Genomic DNA, 14316 nt, shown 5'->3' with positions numbered 1-14316 from the left:
CTCTTTTACCAGGTAATTAAAACCTCTCTCCCCGACCTTCACAAACAGAACGCCTGCATGAAAGTCATGGTCAGCAGCCCTTTGTATTGTGTATTAGAGAAAACAACAACAACTACAAAAGTAACCTTCCTCTCAGCGGCGGACGTGGGAGGTCTTTGATTGTGAATATCAAAGAGCCGCTCTCCCTGTGTGCTCGTGGTGAGCCTCCCAAGGTCGGCCTGCCAACCCTACACACATCACCACGGACCAGAGAGAAGATAGCGCTCCAACTTTTCCACAGACATTTGAGGAAAAAGCACGGAATAGGAAAAGACTCTCCGTGAAAAAAGCTGTGAAATTGTAATCGGATAGTTTGGAGAGTCAAAATAAAGATCTTTCTCCATTATCTTACATATGAGACACGAGAGAGATCTTTTGTGAGTCTGATTTTATGGCATGTAAAAAAAAGCTAATAACAGTACAGTACATTTTATTAGATGATTTAATAATACAGTATACATACTAATGTGATTATTTCTGCCTGAACGCAACACAGCATAAAAGTACCTGTTACTGCTGACTAGATTGTTTATAAACATTGTTTTTTTCAAAACTGTAATTATGCATCTCATTTTCTGTTAATGCACAGAAAGGTTAAGACCTCAGTAACTGAGTCCTGTAATTTGAACAAACACTGCAATACAGCAGTAATTAGTCAGGAAAGGTAAATAAAATGGCATAAATATCAGATTATATGCTTTGTAGAAACTGAAAATATGGTTGGTATGACATTCTAGGTCTAGGACAACTTGTTGTTACATGTAGTTAAAAAAAGATGCATAGAAGTACTCAAAGTAGCAAGAGTTCTACTAACATAAAATAAGCCCAAATAAGGCTTTCTTTGTGAATTAATAACTACAAGATCTACAAGGCAAATAAACCATTTAGACATTCAAATGGTTGTTGGGTTTGTGTGGTTCTCTATTGTTAAAGAAGCCTGCTAGAACAAAACTCTTCTTATTCTATAGAATACTTAGAAAAAAGGGTTCTATATAGTACCTAAAAAGGGATCTTTGGCTCGTAACAATAGTGGAACCCTTTTTGGTGCTATATAGCACCCTTTTCAAAGGGTTCTAAATAGCACCCTATGAAAAGGGTTCTATATAGAACCCTTAATGGTGCTATATAGAACACTTTTTAAAGGTGGTGCTATCAGCAAACATGTACTGCCCTTTTCTTGATGTAATACAAATACTATAAAACATAAATATACAATTGTATTGCTTAGAACACAACAAAATAGACAGGTAACGGTATAATCATAGCAAATTATTGCATTTATTGTGTTAATTCATATAAACAATTAATCTTTAGTCAATATATCAAAATTACATTTGTCCATGCAGAAAGTGAGGCTTTTTAATGTTGTGTGAAGTTGAAATGTTTTGTGATGTCCAAAACTCCAGCAGCAGTGCTGTGCTAAGAATAATTAGGAGGACAATAAATAATGCAGACTACAGACTGTATAAAAGTATAAAAGTACAAGGAAATAAAAAGGTAAGGATATTGAAAGAGAGAATTGGATACTTGTGTAAATGTAACAATAAAAAAGCTCATCCTTTTTAAATTCAAGTACTTATGTGCATGACTAAAATCACCAAAAATACAAGGCTAAACTAAACTAAACCATGGCATTTGCCCATTCAATGCATATAGCATCGGTGTGGGGGTGGGGTTAAGTGCAGCATTTATAGTTCTAAAATAAACACATATGGAAATACAACAAACCTGAAATATGCTGGATGTTACACTAAATGTAGCAAAATGATAAACTATTAAATGCATTTAATTAAACAGCAATTAAACTGCTGTGAGAAGTCCTTCATTCTACACAGCTCTTATTTACACAATCTACTCACAGAGAGAATTGAATACTCGTTTCAGTGTAATTGGAAGAAATTTCTCTTCTTTCATTTTAAACACAAATGCTTCAAGGAATGTAAGAGTTTTTTTAAGTCCCTTAGGATACTCCACTCCGAAGACAAAGTAGGTGCTGAACAGTACACAGAGGGCAAGGGAGATGTCTGTGCAGTCTTCCACTATGATTTCCTTGTCCATGGTGACTTTCACCAAACTGTGCTGCAAGGGCACTCCCTCCTTACACCCACTCAGGATAATCTGTGGTGTGACCACCTGGGATGTGCCTGACTACACAAAACAGAAAATTACCATTGCTGTAAAAGAGATAAATACATCAACATGTAACTCATTTGAGTTTTTAAAGAAACTTACTTCCTCAAATGCGAAGAGAAGTGAGGCATCCTCACTGAACAGAGACGGAAGGCACAGGATGGCTGTCTCCAACTGCAGACCTATGATCAATAAAAAATAATTATGGACTCAACACTGTCCACTCACTGCCCACTCTATTAGACACTTCCTATACAGAGGAACAGATGGACTACTACCAGTAATTATAAAACTACATAGTGCTTGTATATGATCAGTTACAAACAAGGGGTGGTCATAGTATTCTGACATGATGTATACCTCATTTGGATATTTACCATGTATATTTATCAAAATCAATCATTGTACAAAATAGTGTAATGCTTTTTTTTAAATTATGGTTGTACTATGATAATTCTTACCTTTTTTTACTGCACCTTCCTGACAGTCTTCAATGGTCTCCAGACATCTCTTTATTATGGTGGAGTGTGACGCTCGCAGTAAAATCATGGGGGCCATTTTGTTTAGCACTAAAGTGACTTGCTTGTCTACATCGATGTGTTGAAGAGCTTTCATTTCCAAAAGCAGCTGTTGGAAGTTCAAGAACAAAGGTGTCAGCATGTAACAAAATGTGTTAATTGCAAACTGACCAAGGCAAAAAAAAACATACGATTTCAGGAAGCCTGAGGCAAGGGAATTCCATCAAAATCTCTCTTGTAGGATGAGAGAGGATATATGTCCTTCGGTACTCTCTTGTCTTTGTCATTTGCTCTTGCAGGAACATCATATCCGGGCGAATTTTCTTTACCTCTTCAGCCATAGTCTTCACAATTTCAGTAATGTTTCTTTCCTCCACACACACTTCTTCTGTTGCAGTAGGACCATTAACCTGAATTAATACATTCACCATAAACTGTCACGATAGACAATAAATAATAGTGAAATGTAAGATCTACACAGATACAGTGCGTGGGTTCTTTTGTACTTACAGGGGTTCTCACTGCATTAAGTGGTATTTGGACAACCTCAGATGTACGTTTTCTGCCAGAACCTGTAATGGAAAACTTTCTTCTCATTCTGGCCACTTCTTCATCACTGACCAAGGGACGTCTTTCCTTTTTAAATTTGTTCTTTAAGGACTCATGCAAAGCATCCTAATAATCAGAAAAATGAGGCACCAACGTAAAGCCATTTACACCAACATCTGCAAAGGAAAAAGTTTATTGTTAAATACTTACATAACCTGATCCAAAGTTCTCTTTCAGGTATGGGTATACAGTTATGAGTGAAGACAACAACTCAACATACTGGTGATGTGTTGGGTACCTTGGATAAGATGCAAAAAATATTATAAATATTACAGAACTTTTAAATTGATGATTTGACCTGGATTATAACATTTACAAATGTTGGCACGTTGTGTATTTAAAAAAAAGTACTTACAAAGTTTTACTAGACAGATGGTCAAAGAGAGCCTGTAGTAGTAGGGTCCTTGTTTTTGACTTCCTTGAGCTTTTGAGTTCATGGTCTCTTCTCTCCAGTGCAGCCAACAACAATGGGGGAAAGGCAATATGAGATGAATCCCGTGCTCTTGAGTCACGTCTTTGTACGTCTACCATCAAAGGTCTACGATAAAATATACAAATGTTACAAAATTATAATTATTTATTTCAGTAGAGTTTGCAGACTTGTAAATAAACAGTGAGAACTGAATTACATTAACACTGGACAAATGTGTGATGCCACTGTACAGTATAGAACTGGGTATCATCAATGATTTATTGAATCGACTTGATTTTAAGAATCTTTTTTTTTTTCACACCTAGTACAGTACAGTATAAATTTTGGCAGAATAGAACTTACCTGTGTGCTTCACTTGTTTTCAGTTTTTCCAGAAGAGACATAAAAACGGCCTGTTTTTTAATTATGGGTATGAGTCTCTCTGCCATTCGCTCTGTGAAAACACCTAAAGTTGCTCCGTCAATCTCATGCTCTAAGGGGAAAAAAAAAAAGTTATATTTTACACCTTACTGAAGAACATTAAATTTCATAATTTCATACAAATGTCACACTGCTATAGTAAAACTTTAGTCTGTTAACAGTTTTCATAGTCTTTAATATAGCTTTTCATTAGCTAGGTGATTTTAAGGTGATGGTTAACACATTGTCTAAGCAGTATGATATTTATTAAAAAAAAAAAAAATCATAAAATCGCAAAATAATCCAAAATTCAATTTTGCAATGTACTAAATGTGCTAGTTCTGTAGCTTTGCGTGTGCTGACTACTCAGTTTGGCTAGTCTGTATGTACTTCAGTGCAAGTGTCTTTTACTTAAGATTAAGTTATTTCTCACAGGACGATGATGCAGGGTGATGTAAAGGTCATCCTTCTCATCAGCGTAACAGTCAAGGGGATGATAGTCCACTTCTTCACCAGGGTTCACAACCATCCAATGGGTAGTTGACTTCACACCATAGGCATGTAAATGTTCTGAATAGTGAGAACTTTGGTAAATCCTACCACACAATTTCCACTCCTCATGAAACTTGATTATGTAAATCAGTTTCAAAAAAACTGGAATCTCCTCTGCATGCAAAAGGTCCAGAATGTAGAAATCACCGACTTTGTATTGGACTCTGTCATGCTCCAATTGTTTCGCTTTCCACACAGATTCTGCTAAGTTTGCAGAATCACTTGCAACAATTTCCATTAGTGGAGCCGGGAGTGCTCTTAGAGGTATTTTGGTCACATTATCTGGAACTACTTCTGAATTGGTGGTACTAGACTGGGACTCCCAACACTGTCTCATTTGGTAGCGCTTTGCAAGAGTTTTAGCAATATTTTGGTAGTTGTTGACTACAGATGAGAGTCGTTTGAAATACAGGTGCTTTGCCTCATATCGAAGACACCAGTGTGCCCTCAGAGGTCCAAAATTCTCTATCAGTCGTGGATAGTGAACCAAGTAATGGATCTTTGGTATGAAATCATCTGGAAACGATCTTTGAAAACTTGTCAGAAAGTCTGTTATTAGAGCCGTCAGAGGACTTAGCCAACTTGTTTTTATGACCGGTGCAAGAAGGATGTCACATACTGATCGCAATAAAAGATAGAGATCCCAGTGGGTATTCCGTTTAGGAACAAAGTTTCCTATTAGAAAAGGAAGAAGACGAAACAATACAAGCTTTTCAACAGCTTTTCCTTGAATTCCACTTCCCTGCAGGACTGTCTGTCTCAAAAACACTGGCTTGTGTGTAACATCATTTTGTCCAAAAGGGAACTCTTGTAGTCGTTCATTCAACTGCTGAATCGTGATAAGTTTATCACTGTTGAGTTTCTTTAAGACTAGCCGTGTAACATGTGGAATTACACCCTCTAAAACATCGTGCATGAGGTCTGGTGGAAAAGATTCAGTCACCTCAAAATGAGGAATTTTTTCAAATGGACAATGTCCAGCAACACCATAGAGACTTTTTGAATTTTCAACTGCTAAATGGCTTTTGTGATCATCAGAGGTCCGACGAATGCAAGACGCCTCATCAATTGCATTATGCATTTTGTCATGATGGCACATACAGAATCGACAAATAAAGCCATGACTAAAACATGTATTGAAACCAGCAAGAGAATGGGCAGATAGGTTGTCAGCTGAAATGGAAAAAAGCACTCCTTTGAAAACATGAGTTTGGTCATCAACACTGACTGATATTCCCTTCAATTGCAGCTCTATGAGATCACAGATGAGCGGCTGAAGAATGGGCTCATAGCCATATTTCTGTAACAGCTTGTTTCGGACTAAAACAGCGACGTGTATGTTCTTAAGTTGTGAGCGGTACTTCAGAGGTAGATTTCCAACCACAAAATAAAAACAGGCTATCTTATGAATCAGTTTTTTTGAACCAAGTGTATTCAAAATTTCAAACTCATCTGTGTACAATTGCAGTGTCAACAACTTGTCAGACTCGTTGCAACCAAGCAGCGCTTGTTTCTTCTTAAAAAAAGACCCATCAGTGAAATCGGTTAATGCCGCTCCATCAGAAACTCTCTTCTCCTGTACAAAGAAAAACACTTCTTTTCTGTTTAAAATATGACTTAGAACTTCCAAAATAGGTATGTATTGAAAAGTGTCCTTTTTCCCGCTCTGGTCAGTTCCAAGAATGTACTCAACAGGTTGAACCAATCCAAACTCTTTTATGCAATATCGTTCAAACTGATAGTCTGATGTAACATGCTCAAAGCACTTTCCAAATAAATTGTCTTCAATTAGGACTTTAAGATCTGAACGTCTTTCAAGCTCTGTGTGCTCTTCTTGAAGACAAGTCTTTAGCAGAGCTCGATACTGTTCATTGAACAACTCGATTAAACTTTTAACCTCCTGTGAAATACTTTGGGTAACAGTCTTAGGAATTATGTGTTTTTCTTGCAGCTTTAAACAAAACAGGCCAAAGTGTTTCTGGACATTTTCTGTAAAATGGCTTAATTTATCAGACAGCAATTCTGTATGGACAATTTCATCACAATCTTCCTCAACATCTTCAATTTCATACTGCAGCTTGTGCTCTTCATCCAAGTTCCTTTTGACTGATTTATGTTTGCGGAAAATATGAACCTTGAAAGAACTTATTTTCTTGTAAACATTAGGGCATCCATTGTCAAGTCCGCATCTGACAGAGAAGTTAGGTTCATTCTCATGAAAATACTGTAAATGTCTTAAATATTTTGATAATGAATATTTCTTAACAGAGCAACTGGGACAATAGTACATGGACCAGGGTGTTCCTTTAGAATCTAGTTAATGAGGTGGATCTCACCCATAAAAACATTAGAGAATTCTCCCAAATTGTTTCTCTCTAGCCACTGGCATACTTCAGCAGGTTTCCAGGATATGTAGTCACTCATTGTCTAGAAACAGAGAAAAAAAGAAGAAAAAAGAAAACATAAAATGACTGAAATTGCCATTTTGTTTATTGTCAGGCTCACGCAAATTATGTTTTTAGTCATATTCAGAGAAAAAATATTCTAAAACCCTTACTGTACAAACAAAAACTAAAAATACTATGACATTAACCAAACATCAATTCTTTCATACATCTTGGAAAGTAAAACTACTGAGCCCCTAAAGGGACGTGGTGTATTTTTTTTTTTTTACATAGAAAGTGGTGAGCACCGCTTACTAAGTCGTGAGCACCACATACTAAGTCGTGAGCACGACTTACTAAGTCGTGAGCACCACATACTAACTCGTGAGCACCAGATAACGGTAGCTAGCAAGCTATAGTTTAAACTGGCATATGTTCCACAGTGTAATGTGATTAACTAGCTAGCTTAGCTAATGTTATCTATATTTCATTGTGAAATGTTTTAGCTAACGATAGCCAGCTAACTCTTATTAGATGTGCACAGAAAGAGCTTTTGGGCGCGGGCACGCGGACACACACACACACACACAATCCAGTTATCAAAATCATATTTATTTAGCTGCCATGTGTGATCAAATGTAGGCTGCTTTTACAAAGATCTAGCTTGCTAACCTATTGCTAGCTAATTTAGCTTAGCTTTAAGGCTTTCATTGCTCTCTGTACAATATATGGTAGGCTTGGGTTAAAGTAGCCGCTGTGTTTGGTGTTTGGTGTGTGTGTGTGTGTGTGTGTGTGCCCAAAAGCTTTTCTGTGCACATCCTATAAGAGTAAGCTGGCTAACGTTAGTTAACATTTCCCACTGAAAAAAAAGTAGTTACCATTAGCTAACATAGCTAATGTTAGCTAATACATTCCCCACTGAAATAAAGTAGTTACCATTAGCTAACGTTAGCTAAAACATTTCACGATGAAATATGGATAACATTAGCTAACCTAGCTAGTTAATCACATTACACTGTGGAAAAATGTGGCCAGTTTAAACTATAGCTTGCTAGCTACCATTATCTGGTGCTCACGACTTAGCAAGTGGTGCTCACGACTTAGTAAGTGGTGCTCACCACTTAGTAAGCAGTACTCACCACTTTCTACGTAAAAAAAAAAATAAAATACACCACGTCCCTTTAGGGGCTCCGTATAAAACACTGACTACTGCTAAAAAGAAACTATTTTACATTTGATATCTTCACTGAAACAAAACATACTTACCATTGTAATTAATACAATTATTTTTAGCTTTTTAGACTTTTGAAACACAACAAAAATCCAAAAATCCTTTGCTAGCCTAATAAACATATTTTCTCAACTAGCTAACTAGCTAGCTAGGTTATCTACCAAGCTAGCTCGCTAAAAATCCAATGGTAGTGACTATATTTAACAGCAACTCCATGCGACATAACATTAATTTTGCTTTGTTACATCTATTCTTTATATAGTTTATTGTAATTATGTGTAAAAACCTTGTTTGCTATGTAGCTGGCTAGCTAGCTACACAGGTAGGTTAGCTAAGAGGTCTGACAACTAAGAAGCTAGTCTAGCTACATCTAAATACTTGCCTAGCAACTGCATAGTTAGCTAGCTAGCTAGCTAGCTAGCGTAAGCTAACGTTGGTTAGCTGTCGTCAAGTCAAACTAAAGAAATAAAATAAATCGTTATCTAATTATTTCACTGTTTGAGAACGTAACTAGCCATTCTCACATGAATGTTTACCCGTGAAGTGTAGCCGCTGGTTCAAAACCTTGTGATTAAACGACTGCTTGTGTGACACGTTAATACTGTAGACTTACCTCAGAGTGAAGAAAGAAGGCCAGTGGCACGAGCTGTGGCGCTGGTTAACCTGCACTGCCGCTGAGAGAGAGAGTATCCGCGCGCCATTAGAGAGAAACTGATTCAGAACAGCTAACTGATTCTTAAAAGAGTTGACTCCGTTAAGCACAGTGGCAGGCTTAACCTGTCATGAATCAATGGGGAGGAATATTCTCTTTTACTGCAGTTTCAGTCTCCCTGCTCTTTTTTAAAGCTGCTAAAGACACTAATATTTAATATAAAAATGTGTTCTGAAGCTTAAAAAAGTTTTTTTTCTGAAAAAATCTAAATTATACATTATAATCTTAAATTATTCTCTTGACACAATAGTTTTAGCTATTATAAACCACACAATTACAAAACACTAGTAATAATAACACTAATAATAATAATAATAAGAAGAAGAAGAATTAATAATAATAATAATAATAATAATAATAATAATAATAATAATAATAATAATAATAATAATAATTATTATTATTATTATTGAAGTTATTATTGATATTGTGTTGTGTATAATAAACACACATGCTCATAATTATACAATAGCACACAACAATAACAACAACCATAAAATAATTTTGTTAAACTAAATTATTATTATTTGTATTTTATTTTTTACATTATTATTATATTTAGTAATAATAAAAAAACTAAATCTAAACCAAAACATACATGACCACCACAGTTAGTACTTGCACAATTTGAATAATGCACATACAAAGAACCCCTTACTGAACCCCAAAGAACCCGTAAGGCATTCAAAGGGTTCTTTGAGTGTTAATGGTTCTATGTAGAACCATTACCTTCACCAAAGAACCTTTGAAGAACCCTTTTTTTTAAGAGTGTAGTGATATAGCGAGAGAAAGAGAGAGAGAGAGAGAGAGAGAGAGAGAGAGAGAGAGATTGGATTAGTGATATTAAGGTCTAAACTTTGCTTTTGGGATCCTAATGTTCTATAAGTGTTTTGGTAGAACTATACATGAGGTCTACCCACAAGAAGGCTTTATTACACATATATAAGCCCTGAATAACATACTTATAACATAGTTATAAACATTTTCTTCATATAGATGTTAAATTGCATTGTATTGGCATTTAACTGATTTCTAACATTTGTAACTGTCTTATAAAATTAACATTTATTCTAATGTATCATCACTGTTATTTCTGCTTGTCTTATTTTTCTTGAATATTCATGATGAATAGATCAATAGAAACGATCCAAAATGGTGTGGAATTAAAGTGTATTATACTAATAATATATCTCAGAAGTTGGAGATGATTTTAACTTCTCCTATGAAGGTGCGTTTCTGGTCGTATTTGGAAGGTTTTGTTTTGTCAGCGGCAGAATGCTAAAAACGTTCCGTTTGCTTTTGTATTTTTTTTGCTCAGTAGAATGTGCTGGATGCTAAAGTGGCGTGCTGCAGTGGCTCTTTATTTGTTGAGAGTGAATGTGTGGAGGAATGGAAAAATTCTTGCCCATTCTCCCAGCGAGACAGGTCCAAAGAGGCTTTAACGTCCTCCTTTTGCTCCTCTCTGGGGTAAACGTGATGGCTGCCTACCCGGGCAATCATGCACCATGTGCCGAGAGAGGGAATACAATAGAGAAATAAAAGGTCTTTTGTGAAGGATGAGATGATGGAGGGAGAGATAAACGAGAGTGCCCGCAGAGGCTCGCCTCAGATGGAGGGGAAAAAGTGATGACATTTACAGTGCTGAAGGAGTGAATAGAGAGAGAGAGAGAGAGAGGCAGAGAACACTTCAGTACAGCAGTGAGGAGCACAACCTGTCATTTGGGTTATAGACTGTTAGGATTTCACTCGTGGCTTGATTTATGCCTGTAGAACTTTGCTGTTGGCTCACTGACAGTGTCTGGGAGTATGTGGGATGAACCTGACAGTTTGTGAAAGTACTGTTTACAGTATGTTGAACACAGTGTTTACTGGAACAAGCCGTGTGTTTCTGCTGCTCTAGTAAGAGCTGACTAATCCATTCATACAATCAGTGCATTGACTTTGTCTACGACTAAAAAATATATATTTACGTTAATTAAAAAAAAAAAATCAATTATACAGTTTTGGAATTTGGCAGGTACTTTATAGCTAATGGTATAAAACCATAAGTCACCCTAATGAGACACAACTGTGGAATCTTTTCATATTAAAATACTTCATATTAAGATACTTAACCCTTGTGTGGTGTTTATATTTTTGTTACTCGTTTACTTTGCTACTCGTATTTAATTCAGCAAGCAATTTTACATTAAAATGTTTTACACATGCTTGCTTCACCTAAATTGCAAGCAATATAAACAGCTTACATGGTTAATATTTGCCCTTTACCTTTCTTATGTTACATTTCTTTCAAAAAGTGCTACTCTTTTTTAATTAGTTTTTTAATAAAATGTAAAAGAAAATGAATTAAACTCAAGATATGAGTAGAAAATTTTGTTTAGTTTCAAATTTACAAATAAAGCAATGTTTATTAGCCCTTGGCCAAACATACTGCATGTAATATAAATGATTAAGGGGGGGGGGGGGGGGGGTGTACAGTGTGTGTTTATAGAAAATGTGTTTTGATATATGTTTTTCACAAAAAATGAGCCAATGCCAATGAGTTTGAGTTAGAAAAAATATTTTTTTAGTATCATTTGATGAAAAATGAAAACGGGTCCCACAGACCCGAACACCGCACAAGGGTTAAAGGCAGAAAGGCTTCCACTAACCCTAAATAAGCCCAAATAATAATGTTTTCTTTGCTTTGTGTATATAGAACAACAAGGTTTACAAGACAAATAAACCATTTACACATTCAAACAGTGTGTTATATTTTAAAATATTGCCTTGCTAAAGGATCCATGAAAAACGTAAAAAAGTAGCCTGATGTTGTACAACTTTTTTGGTAGAACTATACAGCAAGGCTATCTACAAAAATACTTTATAACACATATATAAACAATGAATAACATATTTATCAATTTGTTCTTCATGGAAATGTTTATAAATGGCATTGTATTGGCAATATTTTCCTAAGATATCAACACTATTATATCTGCTTGATTCTGTCAAATTTGATTTGTATTGAGTATCCATGATGAATAGGCTAATAGAAATGATCCAAAATGATGTGGAATTAAACCGAATGCTATTAATATATCACAAAAGTTGGAGAGGATTTTAGCTTCTTCTATAAAAGGTACATTTCTGGATGTATAAGATTTTGTTATGAGAGACAACTGTGGACAAAAATTTTAAATAATAAAAAATAAATATGCATTATTTAGATACTTAAAGGTAGAAAAGCTTTCACTAATACAAATAAGCCCAAATTGTGTGAAACACAACAAGGTTTACAAGACAAAGAAAGCATTTACACATTCAAGTTGTTTGTTCTATATTAAAAATCTTGCCTTGCTAAAGAATCCATAAAGATCACTCTTCTTAAGAATGTACATGAATATCAATCTATATTAAGATATGATCTCTTTCCTGTTCCTTAAGGACCATGATGGTGTATTAACTATACATGAAGGCTACCTACGAAAATACTTTATAACACATATATAAGCACTAAATAACATATTTATGAATTTGTTCTCCATAAAGATGTTTATAAATGACATTGTATTTAATTGAATTGATTTATTCCATTTGTAATTGTCTGTTATATACTATAACTTAAGTTAACATTTATTCTTATAGATCAGCACTATCATATCTGCTTGATTCTGTCTAATTTGTATTAAATATTAATGATGAACATGCTTGTAGAAGTGATCCAAAATGGTGTGGAATTAAACCGAATTCTACTGATATATCACAAAAGTTGATTTTAGCTTCTCTTATGAAGGAACATTTCTGGATAGAATTTTGTTATGAGAGACAACTGTAGACAAAAAAAATTAAAATAAATATAATGTGCTTTATTTAGATCAAATAAGCCCAAATAAGATTTTCCTTGTGTATGAAACACAACAAGGTTTACAAGACAAAGAAATTATTTACACATGCAAATGCTTTATTTAAAATGGAAAAATATCATATCTATATCTTTGCCTTAAGGAACCTGATGTTCAATAACTTTTTTGCTAGAATTATGCATAAAACCGACCTATGAAAAAACAATGAATAGAAATTATCCAAAATTAAACTGTATTATACTAATATATCTCTGTCACGCCTGGCCCTGTTTCCTGTCTGTCCTCGTGCCTGTATTGTCCCACGTGACCCGTGCCCCTGTGTTCTGCCTGTGATTTTCCATTACCTCATGTCTCATTTGTAGCTCCACCCCTTCCCCAGGTGTTTCCACTCCCAGTGTGTTTCCTGTCTAGTTATATAGCTTTCCTCTGTCACCTGTCCGTGTCGGTCTTTGCACTGTCTCCTGTCGTTTGTCTTCCCGTGTTCCCAGACTTTCTCTCCGTGTTTCTCTCCGTGTTTCTCTCCGTGTTTCTCTCCGTGTTTCTCTCCGTGTTTCTCTCCGTGTCTATCCTTGCTCTGTCTAGCTTTAGTTATTTGTTTATTTCTGTGTTCCCTAGTCCCCTAGTGTTTAGTCTTTTAGTAGTTTATTCCCTATATTTATACAGCTCTGCCTTGTTTAGTTTTGTATTTATTCAGTTCCTCGTTTGTTTTTGTCAGCCTCCCTATTTGTTTGTAGTTTATATTTATCTTCCTGTTTATTCTGTTATTTTCTAGTTCCCTGTGTTTTCCCTAGTTTATTCCCTTGCCCTGTTTTAGTTTATCCTGCCTAGTTTTATAGTCTCCCCGTTTGTTTATCTTTAGTACCTCTTGTTTGTTAGTTTTAGCTCGCCTCTGTTTCTTGTTTTTCTTTGTTTCTTGTTTACTTGTTTATTAGTTTATATTTATTTAATAAATATTCGCCCTACCTGTGAATACGTCCGCCTCCTCGTCTCTCTGCCTGGGTCTAATCCTGACAAAAAGACCGACCAAATGGATGTAGCAGAATGGCACGCTGCTCGGAAGGCGGACCTGGAGTTTCTCCGCCTCCTCGCCGAGCAAATCCGAGGAGATGAACCGCTCCCAGCGCCTTTCCTCGGGTTGGAGCCCGTCAGCCCAGCTTCAGTGGCGCCCACCGAGACCCACAAGGGGATCCCGTGGACTGGCTCCAGGATGGCGATCCGCCATGCTCCATTCGGGACTCCGGCGTTGGAATCCCCGAGGCCCCAAGGACGCCGCAGGCCTCGGGGTAGACGTTTTAAGGGGTCCCGCCAGCCGGAGGAGGAGCCCGTTTCCGGGGAGGATTTTCTTGGGGGGGCGCTAGGGCTGTGTGCGGTCAGCCTCGATCCTCGCCCCGACGAGGACGGGGGTGGCATGGATGCAGGCTGTGAGGAGTCCTATTCCTGGGACTACTCCGATCTCCTCACACC

At 36.3% G+C, this 14316-nt stretch overlaps 1 protein-coding gene across 4 annotated transcripts; it reads right to left on the bottom strand.

The window, feature by feature from the left end:
* Window positions 1-1295: 1295 nt before the first annotated feature.
* Window positions 1296-9253, bottom strand: LOC111192620 (sterile alpha motif domain-containing protein 3). Of its 4 annotated transcripts, XM_049485250.1 has the most exons (10): window positions 8909-9215; window positions 7017-7107; window positions 4072-4201; window positions 3652-3834; window positions 3447-3534; window positions 3198-3362; window positions 2879-3097; window positions 2631-2796; window positions 2272-2351; window positions 1296-2187 (listed from the first exon to the last, which is right to left on the bottom strand). In XM_049485250.1, the coding sequence occupies exons 2-10, from the start codon at window positions 7102-7104 to the stop codon at window positions 1891-1893; spliced, it is 1416 nt and encodes a 471-aa protein (XP_049341207.1). In that variant the 5' UTR covers window positions 7105-7107; window positions 8909-9215; the 3' UTR covers window positions 1296-1890. The 4 variants fall into 4 exon arrangements, with proteins under 4 accessions (XP_049341207.1, XP_049341208.1, XP_049341205.1 ...); XM_049485251.1 differs by lacking the exons at window positions 7017-7107; window positions 8909-9215 and adding an exon at window positions 4562-5774; XM_049485248.1 differs by lacking the exons at window positions 1296-2187; window positions 2272-2351; window positions 2631-2796; ... (2 more) ...; window positions 3447-3534; window positions 3652-3834 and having other exon boundaries at window positions 4072-7107; window positions 8909-9253.
* Window positions 9254-14316: the final 5063 nt, after the last annotated feature.

This window comes from Astyanax mexicanus, chromosome 11, assembly GCF_023375975.1.
Source record: "Astyanax mexicanus isolate ESR-SI-001 chromosome 11, AstMex3_surface, whole genome shotgun sequence".
NCBI lineage: Eukaryota > Metazoa > Chordata > Actinopteri > Characiformes > Acestrorhamphidae > Astyanax > Astyanax mexicanus.
Note: the sequence above shows the minus strand (reverse complement) of the source record. Positions and strands in the feature narration are given on the sequence as shown.

What these genes read in the sequence shown, in the direction of transcription:
- LOC111192620 (XM_049485248.1), bottom strand. Translation starts at nt 6,970, where the DNA reads ATGTACTATTGTCCCAGTTGCTCTGTTAAGAAATATTCATTATCAAAA.